Genomic DNA, 19,777 nt, shown 5'->3' with positions numbered 1-19,777 from the left:
GATGTGTGATATGTCAAAATGTACCGAATATGAATAATTCAACTAAAAGTGAGTAATTTTCATCAATTTACTCGATTTTAGTTGTTATAAAGTAAGTAATTATAGAGGTATAATTTACGTTGAAACTCCGTTTTTTGCCTACTCTGCTGCATAAATAGGAATAGAAAAAATTTTTGCACGTAGATGCACGGGAAATTCCAGTGGCTGGTAATACTTAAGATAGTGTATTTCAAGATGTTAATTGCCATTTTTGCCCTAAAGTGCCCCCGCGACCTCCACAGTCGATTATAGTGAAAAATCTTGGTGAATTTTGTTAAAATGTGACAAATTTTTTCTTCCAGGGACTTTGACGGCTTCCCAATAGAAAATTCTTCATCCTCCACCCTTCACCCCTTCTACACCCTCGAAAAAGTACATTTTGACATATCACACGTAATTATGGTCAAATTTTGAATTTTTCACCGTTTTTACCCCCTTCATCCCCCACCATTCACCCCTACAAAAAAAATATTGTCAAATTCGTGATCTACATCCTCAAAAACATACAATTCGATATATCACACATCATTATGGTCAAAATTTGAATTTTTCACCCCCTTCATCCCCCACCATTCACCCCTACGAAAAAAATATTGTCAAATTCGTGATCTACAACCTCGAAAACATACATTTCGACATATCACACATCATTATAGTCAAATTTTGAATTTTCAAACATTTTCACCCCCTCAGCCCCCACCATTGACCCCCTACGAAAAAAATATTGTCAGATTCGTGATCTACACCCTCAAAAACATACATTTCGACATATCACACATCATTATAGTCAAATTTTGAATTTTTCGCTCCCCTCACCTCCTCACCCCCCACCCCTACAAAAAATATTGTCAAATTCGTATTCTGCGACCCCAAAAACATAAGGGAGGATATCATTGTACCATTTTTTTAGGGTTCATTGTAAGTTTTTGAATTTCGCCCGTTTTGAGGGTGCTCACAGCCCACTGTGGGGCGTAGCGGTGCAAAGGAGTTGAAGGGGCCCTTAATAAATTTCCCTTCTTCTCTCAATTTTCAAAGCAGCTCATTTGAGGCTAAAGGCTAGGTATAGGTGGATAAGTATGGTGAATTTGCACCCGAGAGCTTCAGGGTTGATATTTGCATGGAAGGCGGGTACCATTGAGCACCTTACCTCAGGAAAGTTTCAGACACCCAGACCCCCTCTTTTCTGAATTTACAATAAAAATTAATTTTTTGGTATGTTGTAAACATCCATAAGAGGTATCCCCACAAAAATTTTCACCCCCCTCCCCCATGTTTCCCCCTAAAAATGACATTTTTTAGCTTTGTTTAGCTGTTTTAGCGATGATCATGATTCGGCACAAAAATTGGAATAGCATTTTAAGTGTGTTTTTGACCCCTAAAAAAACATTATACTTAGGTATATTTTTTTCAAAAAAAAAAATTGTGGTGGGTCGTGGTCAAAAATTGAAAAAACTTACAGAGGGGGTAAAAATGGATTCAGGAGTAAATTATTGTTTTTGGTAAACGAGGAGTCGTTTCCATATGAATCGAAGCCCCCGAACACGACTATGATGTCCAATTTTATGCTACCCTCATCAGCACACCTCCAGTGCCTCTGCCCCCACCTGAATTTTTACAATTTTAAAAGTTGAGCTATTTTCATAATATGTATTGGTGTCGTTTTCAGATGAATCAAACACCCAGAACACGAATATGACGTACAATATAATGCAACCTTCATCCACACCCCTCCAGTGCCTCTGCCCCCGCCTCAATTTTTACTATATTAAAAGTTGAGCTACTTTCGTAATACTAATGGTGTCGTTTCCATATGAATCGAACACCCCGGACACGAATATGATGTCCAATTGTGCTCTACTCTCATCCATCCCCTTCCAGCTTAGGCCACAGCCAGCTCGTCAATTTTTCCTATTTAAAACGCGTAAAACTATTTTCATAATGTTGGTGTCGTTTTGGCACGAATGGAAACCTCGAAACGGGTCATTCCATTCGCGAATTCACGAATCGCTTGGATCGCTGTTGTTATTGTCTGAAAAGGGGGAACTGGAGACTATTGACCAATCAGATTACAATTCACAACGCAAAAATTAATAATTTAGTGGCCAACAATTTTTTTTCTTTACTCAAAGATATCAAACGACTCTTTTGCTGATATACAATTTTCTCATTTTTGTTTAAAATACGTTTGCAAATGAGTTCTGGTGACATGAATTTTTTCAATTACTCAAATCGGAATCATTCAGTTGCAAATTTGAGTTGAAAAATATTCCACAATATAAAAATGTCTTATCACAATTTTGCACAGTTCCCCCTTTTCAGCATTTACGCAAAAATCCGCCAGATGTCAGCCACTTAGTGTGAATTCGCGAATGTCAACTCAACCAAAAAAAAAACGCGATTTTGAAAGTAATGTCTCTCGATTTCACTCGAATTTTTTTACAGTATATACCCACCCAGTAAGTAAGAACCCCGCAATCAGTTTGGTCTCAGCCCCCTCAGGGGGCGGGTGGGGGGGCTTCCATTATTTTCACATTGTCTCGAGGTACTCAACTTCAGCAGCCCATTCCTCCAAAACTATGATACTTTGATCAAAACTGATTTCACAGTTCGAAAGGGCATTGCATTTAAAACTTTTTAAGCATTTTGAAATTTTCAAAAGTTGAAAGTTAAACTTTCAAGTTCAAATTTCAAAATGGCGCTGTAAGTGGGAGCTACCATTTAAAATTTTGAAAAAATTTCCATAGATGTACCTTTTGATGCTTTTTCGAAATATTCAAGTTTCGAGATGGGATCTCTTAATGGAGGAGGAGCACCTCCACCCCCAATTTTGGGCGAAACTTTCAAACGAAAATCTGGGGCATGTGATATATCGAATTCTACGTTTTTGGTGACGATGAACACGAATATGACGTCAGATTTTTGATAGGACCCCATCCATGGCTTCCAGAACCCCCCCCCCCAAAGAGGTAAAAGTTCAAAAAAACGTTTTGTTCGTGTGACACATGGAATAGTATGCTTTTGGTGACGCTGAACACGAATATGACGTCAGATTTGTGATTGGACCCCATCCACGGCCCCAACAATTTTTTTGGACTTTAACCTATTGGGGGAGGTTCCGGGGGCCATGGGTGAAGTCGATTCGAAAAACTAAGGCAATATTCATGTTCAGCGATATCGAAAACATACTACCTATTACATGTGTCACACAAATGTAACCATTTTGTGGGAGGGTCATCCCCTTTGGGGAGGTGCTGGGGGCCGTGGATGGGGTTCAATCACAAATCTGACGTCATATTCGTGTTCAGCGTCACCAAGAACATACTATTCCTTGTGTCGTCGCACGTACAAAACACTTTTTTGAACTTTTACCTCATTGGGGAGGGGTTCTGGAAGCCATGGATGGGGTCCTATAATAAATCTGACGTCATATTCGTGTTCAGCGTCACCAAAAACATAGTATTCGATATATCACATGCCCCAGATTTTCTTTCGAAAGTTGCGCCCAAAATTGGGGGTAGGGTGCTCCCCCTCCATTAAGAGATCCCATCTCGAAACTTGAATATTTCGAAAAAGCATAAAAAGGTACATCTATGGGCATGTTTTCAAAATTTTAAATGGTAGCTCCCACTTACAGCGCCATTTTGAAATTTGAATTTTCAATTTGAAAGTTCAACTTTCAACTTTTGAAAATTTCAAAATGCTTAAAAAATTCTAAATGCAATGCCCTTTCGAACTGTGAAATCAGTTTTGATCAAAGTATCAAAGTTTTGGAGGAAGAATGGGCTTCTGAAGTTGAGTACCTCGAGACAATGTGAAAATAATGGAAGCCCCCCACCCACCCCCTGAGGGGGCTGGGACCAAACTAATTGCGGGGCTCTTACTTACTGGATGAGTATATATTGTAAAAAAATTTGAGTGAAATCGAAAGACATGACTTTCAAAATCGTCTTTTTTTGGTTGAGTTGACATGGAATAACCCTCGGACGGTGAAAGAAAGAGGGTCGTAGCGGTGCAAAGGAGTTTTGATGGGCTCTTAATAAATTTCCCTTCTTCTCTCCATTTTCAATGCAGCTCATTGGAGGCTAAACTTGGAAAAATTGAACAAAACTTCGTTTTTGATAACACTGAACAAGGGCCTCTCTGAACACGTCGACTTTCTTTGCGCCCCCTCTCCCCCAACCTCGTATCAACTTTCAGTTGATCCGGATTTTTTAGAGAAATTTTGAATTTTTCTATTGCATGTTGAAATTTTTTTAGATGCCTGGAAATAGATATAAATATGCAACAGAGACGAAACTGAAATTTTTGTGTAGAAGAGAGAGAGAGGGGGGGGGGGGGGGTAATTGGAAATTTTTTTGACTGATATGAGGAAAAAAATACCAATTTTTCCGAATAAATCGAAAGATGAGGAAACAATTCTGCCAGCTGACATTATAGGTAGGTAGGTAAGGTACTAGGTAGGCCTTCTTATAACCTACTCGTATCATGATTCATAGGAAACAAATTTCGTTTTCCTTGTTCACTCGAAAATTCTCATTTTGATAGGTGAAAAAACAATTTTTTTGGGTGAGGAGCAGGGCAACCCAATGTATTTTTTTTGAATGTTTTTATGTAGCACTCCAATTTCAAATGTAACAAAATCATTTTTCGTTTCGAGAAATTCCTTTTCAAATAAGTCCAACTTCATTTCGAATATTTTCGAATATTTTGCCTTAAAATGCACATTTTTACGGTATTTTATTGCTGTTTGAATATTTTCGTCTAAACTTACCACATATTTCGCAATTTATCGAATATTTTGGAATATATTGGAAATTTTTCTTAGAGCAAATAGCTATACCTACTAACGTTAGTATAGCTATATGCTCCAAGAAATTTTTGCATTTTGAGAATCGCAACGTGGTAAACGTCATTTTCACAGAATGTTGAAGATGAAAACATGGCTGTTTTTGACGATGATGATATTGATGACTGAAGGAATGGCGATGCAGATTAAATTATAGATTAAGCTTCGATTTAGTATAGCTAATGCATTTTGAGAATTGCAACACGGTAAACGTCGTTTTCACAGAATGTTGAAGATGAAAACGTGGCTGTTTTTGGCGATGATGATATTGATGATTGATGGAATGATGATGAAGAATAAATTATAGATTAAGCTTCGATTTTGTTTCTTTTTTTGAAGATTAAAATAAAACTTTAATTCAAACATTTTGTTCTATTTTGCGAATAGTAGGTGTACCTAATTTTTAGGAAACAAAACCCAACGATGTAGTCATTTTTGAAATGTGCTTGTCAAGACGAGTGAAACGATATCTATTTGGGAAGGGGGTGCTTAGAGAAACACTGTAACTTTTTGAATTGGGAATGGGCATGGTAGCACTTACGTTCGAAAGCCTAAAATATCAAATACGTAGTGCATACAAATATATTCTCTGGCCATTATGTAAAAATATGTTTAGATAGGTAGCTACTTAGCTAGGTACTTGACAATTTCGAGGTATTGGTATAGATAGTCTACATTCACATTCTACATTAATAAGTAAGTACATAAATTGTGTACGAAAATGAATTTAGAAATGAGGAAAGTTGAATTGGTAATGCAGCTGTTAAAAAATAAACTAAAAACAGTTCTTTCATTGTATGTTTTTTCCTCGTGAATTATGGTGTAATCCTATTAGGTACAATACATTTATTATATTTCGTACATGTTGGTACTTTTCCTTGAGAAAATTAGCTATTAAAATCAATGGCAAATTCGCCGCTAAGTATACCTACTGAGATAATACGTACTTGCTATACTTGCATAATAATTTCATAAAAATAGGTATGCATACTTAAAGATAAAGTAAACTTTTATGGGAAGTGTAAAAAAGTCATTAAACCGAATTTGAAAGTACCTATAACACCCATATAGGAGGTAGGAGGCCTCAAGTACCTATTTGATGCATCTTTCTATCAAGTCAGTAAAACGTCTTTTCAACTTTTTTTTTTTTTTTTTTTTTTTTTTGTAAATCTTACAAGGAAGTATTTTTCTAAGACCATTTTTTAGGTTTTATTTAATTCAAAGTTATACAGAAGTTTGTGAATTTTTTGCATGATTTATCCAATTATATTTTATTAATTTTTTCCAAATGTTTCCAAACAATTATTTTTTTATGCAATTTTTACTCTTTTTTGTTGATTTTACAACATTTTATGAATGTTTTAATATTGTTTTACTCATTAATCATTATATGGGTACTTACAACTTTTTGTTCAGTAAATTCTTGCGGTAAGCATTTTTCAAAATTTTATTAACTTTTTTGCTGTTTTCAGCGAATTTAAAATAATTTCAAACTTTTGTCGATTTTACATTGCTTTATCGATATTTTAACAAATTTTAGAGTAATTTTTGTCAATTTTAATGAAGCATTGGCCAAACAGATGGGTCAATGACCGTGACAGACCAGACAAACAGACGACCTTGGGAAGCCAGAAAGACGGTTCAATGACCTTAAAATACCGTAGTAAGACAGATGACCTCGAGAAGCCGGACAAACGGGTCAATGACCTTTGGATATTAGACTGGTAGATCAGTGACCTTAATAATCCAGAAAAGCACCGGACAATCATCTTAGGACGCAAGAAAAACAAACAGGTAGAGATGATCTCGAGAAGCCAAGCAGATGGGTCAATGACCTTAAGAGACCAGAAGACAGGCGGACTGACGGGTCAATGACATTAAAATGTTGGACAGGACAGGAAGGCATACGAAAATGAGAAGTCAGACAGACGGGTCGATGATCTTACGTGGTCAGACAAATGACTTTTGAAACCCAGAACAATAGGTCATTGACCTTGATAATCTAGACACACAGGACAATGACCTTTATGAGGTCATAATGCCAGACGGACGATCTTGGGAAGGCGGTCAGGTGAGTCAATGACCTTGAGATGCCAGCCGGAAAGGTCAATGACCTTGAGAGATTTGACAGGTAGACCAGTGACCTTAATAATCCAGAAAAACGCCGGACAATGATCTTAGAACGCAAGAAAGACATACAGACAGATGATCTCGAGAAGCCAGGTAGATGGGTCAATGACCTTGAGAAACCAAAAGACAGGCAGACAGACGAGTCAATGACCTTAAAATGTTGGACAGGCAGACATACGACCATGAGAGACCAGACTGATGGGTCGATGACCTTAAGAGGTCAGATGAACGACTTTTGGAACCAAGAATGATAGGTCAGTGACCTTGATGATCCAGACACACAGGACAATGACCTTAAGGAGGCCAGAATGCCAGATGGGTGATATTGGGAAGATGTTCAGACGAGTTAATGACCTTGAGATACCATTCAGAGAGGTCAATGACCTTTGGATGTTAGACAGGTAGACCAAAAAAAAAACGGACAATGATCTTAGGACACAAGAAAGACAAACAGACAGATAATCTCGAGAAGCCAGACAGATGGGTCAACGACCTTGAGAGACCAGAAGAGAGGCAGACCGACGGGTCAATGACCTTAAAATGTTGGACAGGAAGGCATACGAAAATGAGGAGTCAGACAGATGGGTCGATGACCATAAGCGGTCAGACAAACGATTTTTGGAAGCCAAACCGATAGGTCAGTGACCTTGATGATCCAGACACACATGACAATGACCTTAAGGAGGCTAGAAAGCCAGACGGGTGATCTTGGGAAGACGGTCAGATGAGTCAATGACCTTGAGATGTCAACCACAAGGGTCAATGACCCCAAGAGGTTGGACAAGTAGACATATAGACGACCACGAGAGGCTAGATAGTGGGTCAGTGACCTCATAAACCCTAACCGATGGGTCAATGATCTTAAGAGGCCAGACAGACAGACAGACAGACGACCTTGCATGGGAAGCCATATTGACGGGTCAATGACCTCAAGAGGCCTGACAAGCTAACAAACGACCTGCGTCTTATGAACTAGCTGTGAAAGCTAAACAGAAACAGGTACCTGGGTCAGTTATTTTGAGAGTCCAGAGTCCAAACACACGGGTCAATCACCTTAAAAGATTGAATAGGAAGGCAGACGACCTTGAAAATCCAGATAGGCGTATAAGTAATCTAAAGTGGACAGACAGACAGATAGACGACGTTGGTATAAGCCAGACAGACAATTCAATAAGTTGAAAACCTGGCCCAGATCATATTTTTCTCAATTATTCTTCATTGTTTTTAGCCAACTTTGTTCATTTTTTGATAATTTCAGGTATTTTATCAACAATTTTTGCAATATTTTTACAATTTCCTCGTTATTTTAAACGTTCAGCTGCTTTTAAAATCACTTCAGCAAATTTCCGATTAATTTTAAGAATTTTATTCTTTTCAATATTTCGAGCCATTTTTCATCTTTTTGTTGTCATAACTTCAGAAAATTCTTTCTACCCCAAATCGACTTCTCGAAAATTTCATTCGTTGAACTAAACTTAGTTAGACTGATGTGAGAGCATCACCTACCATTTGATTTTCCAAAATTGTCTCTCTCATAATGCAGTTCTCCAATAACTTCTCGAAACTTTGGTCAAAAAAACCTCCTCCTGAAGAAGATGATTCGCCTCTCGTCCACATTTTCTTCTATTTCCAATCCTCTAATAGTAATCACCACGATTTCCCCACAGAATTCTTGCCTATACGTAAAACCCATCTATGCTTATTGTACATTTCGCTACCTATACGACAAATTTGGTTTTTTATCCATAAACTGTCAAGGTTTGTTGTGTAATTCGGCTCGTTAATTCTAGTTCGCTCGGCAAATACCTACGCAGTATAAATACAGATACACTACATACAAACGCAGCTCATAAATATTAACGCAACTGTACCAGTATGTTTTCCACTCAACTAGAAAGAAATATGTATCCAAGTTATATGATCGTGGTTTCGAAATCTAGGCCGATGTTACAGCTTCCATCGTTCGACATCATTCGAATCCTTTTCAAATACATATGTACATAGAATTGAAAATGAAAAAAAAATCACCAATCGCAATCTACAATAATCATTTATGTATTTCAATGCAATGAAGTATATTATGTTATGAAAGACGTACAACATAAAAAAAAAAGTTCTTTAAAAAGCGCATTCAAACGAAAACAAGGTCTTATAATAATAAACTTTTTTTAAAAAAATAATAATAATTAATAATGAGGATTATAATAAAAACTCGCCTAGCGTGTATTTGGTCGTCGATCGAATGTTTGCAGCTTGATTTTTATTCGCATCATTTGTCACAGGTTTCAAGTTCGTAAAATATGGTTCTAAATATTGGCAATTTTTCTTCCTATTTTGATCACCAGGATCATTTATTTTGAAACTATTTTCAAAAATGGTCACATATTGATGTTTTTTTTTTTTTTAAATCACCGGAGTAATGACTCCAATTAATAGAATTATTTAAAAAAAAAAAAAAAAAAACAAGTCGAAATCAGGCATAACTTACGCTAATTTTTATGGAATAAACACGGATCATTAAACAATCTCGACTCGTTAAATCGAAAAAAAAATATTAAACACATTGCAGACCAATTTTCATCACCGTAATAAGTACCTAAAGGTAGTAGTTAGGTAAAGGTAACTATATATAGGATCTAAGGACATAAAAAAGTATTATAGGCACATTACAAGAGTGCTTTAAACGTACTTGTGAGGTTTTAGAATCCGAATTACAATTAAAATCGTATTGTCGAGAGTAATTTTTACACTTCGAGCGTAAGAAAACCAACACAAAACTCCAAACCTCACAAGCACCCATTCCAAAAAAAAAAAAAAAAACCGTCCACGTAATAAAATACAGATACACATAATAGTAAGGAATGTTGCTCGATAATTTTTGTTACATTGTTGTGCGTCGCGTTACATTGGCATTTTTTTAAACAACTTATCCCCAGAGCTTGGGAGTGAAAATTAAACGATGTCTCGTACTAAACCTTGTGCTATAGTACAATCAATCATCACGTACTGATAACACCAAGGTACGAGACGTCTTCTTCCACAACATCCGATCGTTGATCGTTGAATCAGCATCAGCCTCAGTCTTCCGGTCTTCAGTACCGTTACAACCTACGCGTAATTACATACAAAAAAAAAAAAGCTGCCCAAGGCTCGATTAAAAAGCCCAAAGCATTATAAATACGTAAAATAATTCTCAAGGGGGGCAAAAGGAGGAAAAGGGAAACGATCAAACAAAATAAAAAAAACAAGAAAGTTTACACCAGTTAAAATAATAATAATTATCGTACGATAACTTAATCGAAAAAAAAAGAGAAAAAAAAAGGTAAATTGTTTCAACAACACAGCTAGTAATATATAAAAACATCACGATCTACAAATACATAACACGACGATCAGAGAATTTAACTGCCTACAATAAAGGTATACAACATCGAAGGACTGTTGTAGAAATACTCGGTATTGTAGATATGTCTGATGACTCGACCGCTTAACAGTTTACTGGCGTAGACACCTGCTTCTTCGCTATCTTTACAAACGCCATTATGGACCAGCCAATCGACCAGCGATGAGCCACTGAAGCAGATACCGTATAACAAGGAAGACCATCTAGAATCATAAAACAATTAGTAAAGATCTGGAGAGATGAACGTCTAATCGAAGGATCTGAATTTGGGCGTACTTGGTTTTCTCGATATCGATTTTACATTTTTGTAAATGCTGCGAAACGAACTGGTCGCAGAGTAGACGAGTCTCGAATGGTAACGTGTCCCATTTAGGTAATGTGATCGGTTCACCTCCGTACCATGTTTTAACAGCCCTATAAAATTCAGTGATTAATATTTTACATTATGAAAGAAAAATGATAAGAGGAAAAAAAAGATTCCCACACTCACCATTTAATCATCGGTTTGATAACACCTCTGTAATCTAAAGCAAATATACAGAAGCCAAATAGCGCTTGACCTCTTCTGAAAGTTATCTCGATGAATTGCATTTCAACGTACAATCCCGCCGGTGAATCACTGACTAGTCTCCATAATTTCAGCGCCAAACTCTGCAATATTGTACATCACAGCACGAGATAAAATTCATATTGAATTAGTTAGACTTTTAGGAGATAAGTACGCCGAATCGATTGCGGTGTTCGATTTACTAAAAGATTCGAAACGATCGAAGATGCACTTACCACAATGAACGAGCACACAATGATCATTAAAAAGACGAAATGACGTACGAGTTGCAAATCGTCATCTTCACCGTATCCGGCGGTTACCGAATCCGATCTGTAATATCCGTTCAGTTCTCGGCCAGCGACGTCACCGTTTGCTTGCTCATCGAACCTGAAACCGTAATCAAGGAAGGGGTGAAAATTACCATTTGATGGGATTTGAGTGGTACGTAGAAGAATTGAAAGTGAAGAATTGAGAGGTACTGACATGTTGTCGTATTTGTTGTTTAGCAGTTTATCTCGACTCGAGTTGGACATGACGGCGCTGGAGATGCTGGCTGGAAGGTCGTCTTCGGTTATCGAAGAGTAGCGAGCGTTTTGACGTCGGTTTCGTTCGGCCAGCACCAAGCAGACGACTGTGACTGTAACGTATAATTAAAATGATAAGATGAATTGATCGAGAAACGTTATGAGAATTATTCTATATGTCATTTGGATCAAAATTGCAATCAAATGTGTTTCGATTTTGGTTCATTCTACTAGGTGAAGTGAAAATTTCAAGAGGAAGAGGAGGAGGAAAAAGGATATCATCCTCACAATTTTAGAGAAAATTGAGCTGTTCTCATGATTTTTTTTTAAATGAGTATTTTTGAAATATTGATCTCTGAAGCGAAAGGAGGGGGGAAGAAAAAATCTCAAACTATCTATAAATAGTACTAATGGGTGTTGAAATGTGGGTTTTCCAGGGTGCTGATTTCGATTCTAAAACCTGATTCAACCCAAAAATTAAAATTGAGCCCTCTAGAGAGAGAGAGGGGGGGGGGGGGGTGGTTTAGAGTAAAAATTTTTGAAAAATGCAAAATGGGTATTAAAATACAGGTTTTTGAATAAGATGCTTCTGACTATGAAATTCATTTGACCCCAAACTCAAAATTGAGCATTCACAACCAGCAGAAAAATTTTTGAACTGAACAAAGGGAAATTGAAAGAGAACTTCAAAATACATCACTGGCAAAAATTTCAGGTGCTGAAATCCATTTTTCGATTTTTGGTGATTTTTAAAAATTCTGATTTGGTTTATTTCTTATTTCAAAAAAATCAGAATTTGATTGAACGGGCATAAAAGGCTGAAATTTGGTTTATATCCTATTTTCGACCCCCTGAGTTGATTGGTGATGGTTTCAAACCATTTTGGAGCCTTTAGCGAATTTTTCCATTTTTTTTTTTTTTTTTTTTCAAAAATAGGTAGGTCTAATCTATCACTGGAGAACATTTTTGGATTTGAACAACCCAAAATACATCACTAGCAAGCATTTCAAACCCCGAAATTTATTTTTCAATTTTTAGTGAATTTTTAAAAATTCAAATTTGGTTTATTTCTTATTTCAAAAAAATCAAAATTTGATTGAACAGGCATGAAAAAGTCTGAAATTTGGTTTACATCCTATTTTCACCCCCCCCCCCCCCGAGCTGATTAGTGACGGTTTCAAACTATTTTGAAGCCTTCAGCGAATTTTTCCCTTTTTTTTTTTTTTCAAAAATACCTAATCACTGGAGAAATTTTTTGGATTTAAACATCCCAAAGGCCAAAATAAATCACTAACAAACATTTCAGAATCTGAAATTCATTTTTCAATTTTTGGTGAATTTTAAAAAATTTAAATTTGGTTTATTTCTCATTCAAAAAAAAAAAATCAAAATTTGATTGAACAGGCATAAAAGGCTGAAATTTGGTTTATATCCTATTTTCGATCCCCTGAGTTGATTGGTGACTGTTTCAATTCAAACCATTTTGGAGCCTTCAGGGATTTTTTCCATTTTTTTTCAAAAATAATCACTGAAAAAAATTTTGAATTTGAACTGGCATAAAAACATTTTGAAAATACACGCCTAAATCGTTTATTTTTACCCTATTTGCAGCATTTTTTTTTTCAAACTGGAGAATATGAAAATCCGCTGGAGGCTACAGAACGTTTCGAAATCATCATCAATCGATTTAGTACGCCGAAAATAGGATAAGAACCAAATTTCAGTCTATTAAGTCAATTTGATCAAAGTTTTGATATTTTTTCATGAGGAATGAGCGAAATTTGATTTTTAAAAAGATCTGAATATCAAAATTCCAATAATATGTTAATCGAGTCATTGGTTTCGAAAGCTCCGATTTCAATTTTGAAATTAATTGGTTTGACCCCAATAAAATCGAACACTATGTTGCATTTATCAAATTTTTGTGCCCAAGCCCCTCACCCCTTCTGGTGTTTTGAGGGCTAAATTTTGATTGTAGGGCCAGATAGATTTCAGAATCAGAATCAGTGTTCTCAAAAACCGACTTAAGAGGTTAAAAATAGGATGTAAACAAAATATTTCAGTCTTTCACCTCAATTTGATGGAATTTTGATTTTTTTTCAAGAGAAATATATGAGCCCGATTTAAATTGTTTGAAATTCGCCAAAAATCGAAAGATCAATTTCAGCATCAGTAATTTTTTTATGGTGTATTTTGAGGTCCTGTTTCGATTCCTCTGGGACAATTTCAATTTTTTTTTTCATCAGTTGGGAATTGGGATACTTCTCTTATTGACTCTCTTGTGAAGGAAGTTTGAAAGCCAAAATTTCAATAATAAAGTAATTAATATTTTTATCGAATCATTGGTTTTCGAAATCTCTGATTCCAATTCTGAAATCCGTTTGGTCCCAAAATTAAAACTTAACATTTCAGAGACGAACTTGGGCTTCAAAAATTTCGAAAAATGTGATATATTTTGATTTTAGGGTCAAATAAATTTTATAGAGTTAGCGCCCTTAAAACCCCAAATTTTGATACCCATATTGCATTTTAAGAAATTTTGGACCCGAAGCTCCCTTTTGAGCGACTTAATTTTGGTTTTGGGGTTAAATCGGGCTCAAAAATGGAATCATTGTCCTTGAAAACCTACATTTTGGTGCCCATGTTGTATTTTATCCATTCTGTGTTCCAAGACCCCCCCCCCCCCTTTTCATCCTTTGGGACTCAATTTTGATTTTGGGGCAAAACTGATTACAGAATCAGAATTAGCGTCCTATAAAACTTATCAATTTTTTCACTCTTTCTCCCTCCATTTATGAGTTAAGTTTCCAAAATATTTTTAAAAAATGCAAAGGATGAGAATATTGAAAAAATTACAACTCTTCAAGTAAACATTTTGCCCCTCAATCACCCCCTCCTAACTTACTACAAGCGCTTTACTCCCCAAATACTATCAAAATATTTGTATTTCAATTTAAAAATCAACTTTTGGGGTACACGATCTCGTCTTAATTCTCTCTCAGGAAAGGGGAAGGAGAGGGGGGGGAGGGGGGGGGGGGTCAAAATTAATATTTAAAGTTCACTTCAGTTTTGAAAATTGTTGAAATGCTCATTTTCTCAATTTCGGGAAATTTCAATCCCCTTTTCAGATTATCCTGTTTGACTTTTTTGATCAACCCCCCCCCCGCCCTAAAAAATCAACTGGGTAGATATTTATTTACTTACTTCAATTTTTAGGTGGATGTAAATCGCCAATTAAAAAAATTTTGTATCATTTTTGAAAAATTTTAGGGTATAAGCCCTCTACCCCTCTTAATGGGCGCCCTTGGGGTCAAAATTATTTTCAAATTCAGTCTTACACGAATTTTCAAAGTATCAAGTCATGAAGTCAACAAGAAAAAGATTGGCCGAAGGTAGAGTTGAAATTAATTTTGTAAGTTGGAATTTTCAGGAACTCAAAATGAATCAATAGTTATTGAAAGCATTGGGATTCTGAAAAAAAAATCAAAATGGAGGAGTAGAATGCGAAGAGAAAATACGCAAAAAAGACTGTTGACCCTCTTTTCAAAATTTGGGTAAATTCGGACCCCCACCCCCTGCCCCTAAAAAACCTTGCTACAAGAGCCCCATGTAATGTTCAAAGTACGTCAACTTATATATGTACTTTAATTTAAATGTAAAAAAAACTTCTGATTTGATCAATTTTCGCATTTTTTTTCAAATTTTAAAGGAACACAATCCTCTGAAATAGCTCTTATCTTGGGCTTAAAATTGAATGAGATACTGATTTTCCAAATTTTGAAACATTCAATCTTACCCCTTCCCTTTCCCTTTCCATTCACAACAAATCCCTTATGTCTTTTATATTTTCAGATTATTCAGTTCAATTTTTTAGCTGACAAAATTCTTAATCAGGAAAATTTATCGTTTTTTTTTTTTTTTTTTTTTAAATTCAATTTTAGACCAAAATGAAGTAGTTTAGCCATTGAGAGCAGAAAGTTTTGAAAACAATTTTCCTCAAAGTTGAAAAAAATCTTTTGAAGCACCCCCCTCCTTCTCTTGAAATTAATATCTCGAAATCATTGCAATAAATTCAGGTATCCGGAACATCTCTCGATCGAATTGACGTGAAATAACTAAGTATCATTTTCCTTACTCCAAAAATACCAACTTACCTATCAACGAGAACAGGAAGACTGATATGGATAATCCATTCGAGACCATTCCGAACGGTTCCGGCGGATTTGAATCCGGTGACAGAGGAGGACGATAAAGTGAGATCAAAATCGTCGTCAGGCACAGCGGTATTCTGAAAATAGAATAATATCGAGTATTAGTCTTTAATTATAATTACACGTGCTGGCAACATTAGATTTCGTTAATTGCGAATTAAAATTATTTTACGATCGAGGTAGAAAGTGAGTAAGCCCTAATGAAGAAATATTACTAGCTATTTTATGAATAATTAGCATTTTTGAAAAACTTTGAAGAGACCAGAAATCTACGTTACGTATATTCAACAAGAACATGCCATAATAATTTACAAGCATAGTTCGTCATATAACTCTCGAGAATATCTTATCTATTTTTTTGAAAAACGTCCGAATCGTCACCCCTCTCCCCTTCGACCCTTTTTCCATTCCTTATTTACGAACAGCTCAACCAAATACCTAATAAAAAATGACTAATATCTCAATTTTGAGCCCAGTAACAAGAACTACAGCCAAAAAAAATCCCGATACTGACCCCCAAGGCAACACGATCAAAGCTGGCTGGACACTACCCAATGTCGGATCGGCTCTCGCATGAATAAACAGCAAAGCGATGGCCAACGAGGCCGAGCAGAGCGCCGCACACATATCGCTCGCAATACCCAACAGTTTGGGAACAGAAACCAGCCCGTAGAATTGCAGTACGGAACTAACACATCCTACGATCTATAAAAACAAAAAAACAAAAATCATCGTTGATTCTCATTCATATTCATAAAACGCCGCTATCATGAAATGAAAAGGTTAATTACTTGTGCGGCGATTAAGAAAAACGTTAATCTATGAGGGAATCGGAATCTTCGTTTGGTTACGAATACCATAAATACGACCAACTGCAAAACGTAATACGCAAAAAATTAATTCGAATTATCATAAAATTATAAATACACCGCTTGTATCAACTTTGTACTTCGATAACGAGGTGCGTAGAAGATAACAGGATACATTAGTCTACTTATTTATACGTATGAATCATTCTCATGCAGCTTTCTCTCTTACTTACCCCTCCTATTAAACTAAGTAAACTGATGTCGAATTCGAAAGCTTCTAAAAGCCTGTTGTAGTCGTCCGGATTCATCGAAGCTGCTGCGATCATTTTAGCTGATACGAACATCAAAGGAGCTGATAAAAAGGTACAAGATACCATAGATGCTGCCACCTGAAAATATATTCGTTACTTTAGAATAATTTCTACGTACATTTGACATGGAGTTTTACTCCAAAATTAATCGTTTTGGGTAATATTGAATTTTTTCGACTGGCTTACCAAATCTATATCCAAACCGTAGGCATTCGCGTACACGAATACTCCCGGAGCTGACGGTAATGTACCGTAAAGAAAAGCAAACGTCGCCAAATCTAGGTTATCTTCTTCGACCGTGCCTTTGCTCAAACATAACGCAACTATTTCTCTCATAACCAAGGGCGTTAATAACCTATCGACGACATCAAACAGTAAATAGAAACTTTGAACACAGATATATCCGATGAAACGCGTAAAAAGCTTACAATTTGGTGATTATCAACAACGAAGGAGTAAGTAGAGCGGTGCCTTGAAGAGTATGGACACGTCCGACCATTCTTAAACCCAACAGCATCAGAGCAGTACCAGTGAAAGCTGAACCGAACACCTAAGAAATGAAACCCTTCGAAAATTACTCTGAAAACCCCATCTTAAATACACTAGACAAGGATGGAACTCACATCTAAGACACTTTTCAGCACAACTGGAGGTTGATGATTGAATATCTGATTACCGATGATACCCAAAGCAGTCATGAAGACGATAGGATTACTGATGATGTTACGAATCACGTTTCGTATCATTTGCCATCTTGTATTCTCAATGGCGTTTTGAGAATTCGGCGAGACCGCTGGTTGTTTACCGATTTCCATCATAACGAATCCAAACGGATTCAGAATCGTTAACGAGATCGGAGCCAGTAGGTATAAATAAGCGACATAATCGGGATGGGTTGAATTATACAAAGCTTGAACTGAAAAAAAAAACACAAAACAATCGACGAGTTAAATTAACACCCGAAAAGGTGGTGTTCGTTGTCAAGAGTCACGTAACATAGACATTGGAAAATTTACCAATAGGAACTCCAATAGCGAAATCATTAGTTTGGGTACAAAATATAGCTAATAGACCAGCTCGAGCTGTATTTGTTGGCCTGGTAACCACCACCGTAATAATAAGTACAATGAAAAATATTATCGTTTTCGATACGAATATAGCGAAGATGAACATCCAGTTTACTGAAGAAAGATCAATCTGGCATAGCGAGATGAATATTAAAGAAGGTAGAGAGAATTTTCCGACGAATGTGTTCAACCCTGATGTCTCCCTTTGGGTGATCATGTGGGTTCGACCAGCCAAATACCTACGAAAAAGATCCACACAAATTAGTATAATGCTAACAACGAATGATTCAGTGATACGAATAAATTAATGAATGGATCTTTTCAGTTTCACTTACCCACATATTATTACGGCGAAACATTGCGTTAAAGCAATATATAAATTATCTAGATTCGTATCATCTTTAGTTAAATCAACACTGTTCGATATTCCAGCCATACTTGTAGCCTGCGAAATCGTTCAATACTGCGGTATATTAACTCACATTTCAACGTTTCAACGAAAATTATACAAAGATTACATATTCGATTACTACTCTAACTACACCAGATTCGGATTCGCGATCAACATATGCGAAGCGAAAATTTCAGGTAACGCGAAGCTGAAAATCGACACCAAATATTGCGAAACTTACGTGAATAATACGACTCGAAAAGCTGTAATTTCAAGGACAATTTGATCCTGCTTTAAAAGCCCTGCGCGGCATCTCATCTAAGGAATACTACACCAAGCTGCTCGCACATATCGTCGTGAACTTTATAATAATAAAAGTGATAATTCATTCTCGATTTGTGACATCATCATCGCCGTTCATTATTCCGCAAATTGGACCCAGTCACCGTTGCTCTCGGGCTGATGAAAGTAAAGTATGCGCTGATTGTAGCTGCGCGAAATTTCCACCACTCCGAATCAATGGAAAATATTTAAGACCTAGAACGATGTCAAAGAGACAATAAATTGTTTTACGGGCAATCGATCATGTCGAATTGCATGGTATTTATCTTATCACTCGAGTACTGAACTCGAAGCGATTGCATAAATTCGTACTTACTTGTATTCTAGCTTGCAGTAGGAATAGGAAATGGTAATTTTAAATGCGGTTTTAGGACGGTGGAGGGAAGGAATGGTTGGGTAATTGGTTTCTATAAATGATTCAATTCGGTGTCAGGGGTTTTTCCCTATATTCAACGTAATAGTGTAGAATACAGGAATAGACAAAAAGGAGGAAATTGAACGCAATAAACGTGTTTTGAATAAATTATTACTTCCGAAATTATGAGGAATTTTTAGTAGAGTAGAAAACGTAGAAAACTCGATAAAATATGACGTGATAAGAATTTAGAATGGAATTATTGGAGTTGGATGAGAAAGGAGGCTCATTTTCAGTAAATTTACCACTATTTTTTCATTACTAGCTGAAGTTGAAGGAAAAATAAATCGTAATGATCCAATAAATACTTTTGAAACTTTGATAAAAGTTCTCAAAACTTTGAACTTTCAAGTTTCAAAAAATAAATCAAAAAAAAATATTCATTAAAATTTTTAAACTTTGGTAACACTGGTTCCAGTTTTCAATTTTTTTGTTTCATTTTTTTATAAATTTGCAACACTGTATATAAAAAATTTGTAATTACTGTGTAATTGCCGTAATTTACGGTAAAAAAGAGTTGAAAAAATTGAAAACGTGGAGGCATTCCAAAATGGCGAATGGAAAAATTCGCTCAAACCGTCGAGGCATTTTTCTGTAAACATTGGTGAATGCATTATTTTCAAACTGAATGTTGCGAAAAGAATATCGAGTTTTAAGAATTTCCTACTGGGACACTTCTCGCAACGCTAAAAGGAAATAATAGGGAGGGGAAAGAACAGTCACTGACGATATAACGAAA

At 36.1% G+C, this 19,777-nt stretch overlaps 1 protein-coding gene across 3 annotated transcripts; it reads right to left on the bottom strand.

The window, feature by feature from the left end:
- Nucleotides 1-9,054: 9,054 nt before the first annotated feature.
- Nucleotides 9,055-19,196, bottom strand: anchor (integral membrane protein GPR155 homolog anchor). 3 transcript variants are annotated; one of them, XM_065360496.1, is made up of 16 exons: nt 18,940-19,196; nt 18,523-18,818; nt 18,226-18,335; nt 17,840-18,129; nt 17,447-17,739; nt 17,252-17,373; nt 17,010-17,178; nt 16,746-16,901; nt 16,495-16,575; nt 16,218-16,408; nt 15,647-15,780; nt 11,452-11,605; nt 11,202-11,355; nt 10,909-11,069; nt 10,695-10,832; nt 9,055-10,621 (listed from the first exon to the last, which is right to left on the bottom strand). In XM_065360496.1, the coding sequence occupies exons 3-16, from the start codon at nt 18,324-18,326 to the stop codon at nt 10,417-10,419; spliced, it is 2,349 nt and encodes a 782-aa protein (XP_065216568.1). In that variant the 5' UTR covers nt 18,327-18,335; nt 18,523-18,818; nt 18,940-19,196; the 3' UTR covers nt 9,055-10,416. The 3 variants fall into 3 exon arrangements, with proteins under 3 accessions (XP_065216568.1, XP_065216569.1, XP_065216570.1); XM_065360497.1 differs by lacking the exon at nt 18,940-19,196 and having other exon boundaries at nt 18,523-18,902; XM_065360498.1 differs by lacking the exons at nt 18,523-18,818; nt 18,940-19,196 and having other exon boundaries at nt 18,226-18,516.
- Between the last annotated feature and the right edge of the window lie 581 nt (nt 19,197-19,777).

This window comes from Planococcus citri, chromosome 4 (genome assembly GCF_950023065.1).
Source record: "Planococcus citri chromosome 4, ihPlaCitr1.1, whole genome shotgun sequence".
In the NCBI taxonomy this organism is placed as follows: domain Eukaryota; kingdom Metazoa; phylum Arthropoda; class Insecta; order Hemiptera; family Pseudococcidae; genus Planococcus; species Planococcus citri.
Note: the sequence above shows the minus strand (reverse complement) of the source record. Positions and strands in the feature narration are given on the sequence as shown.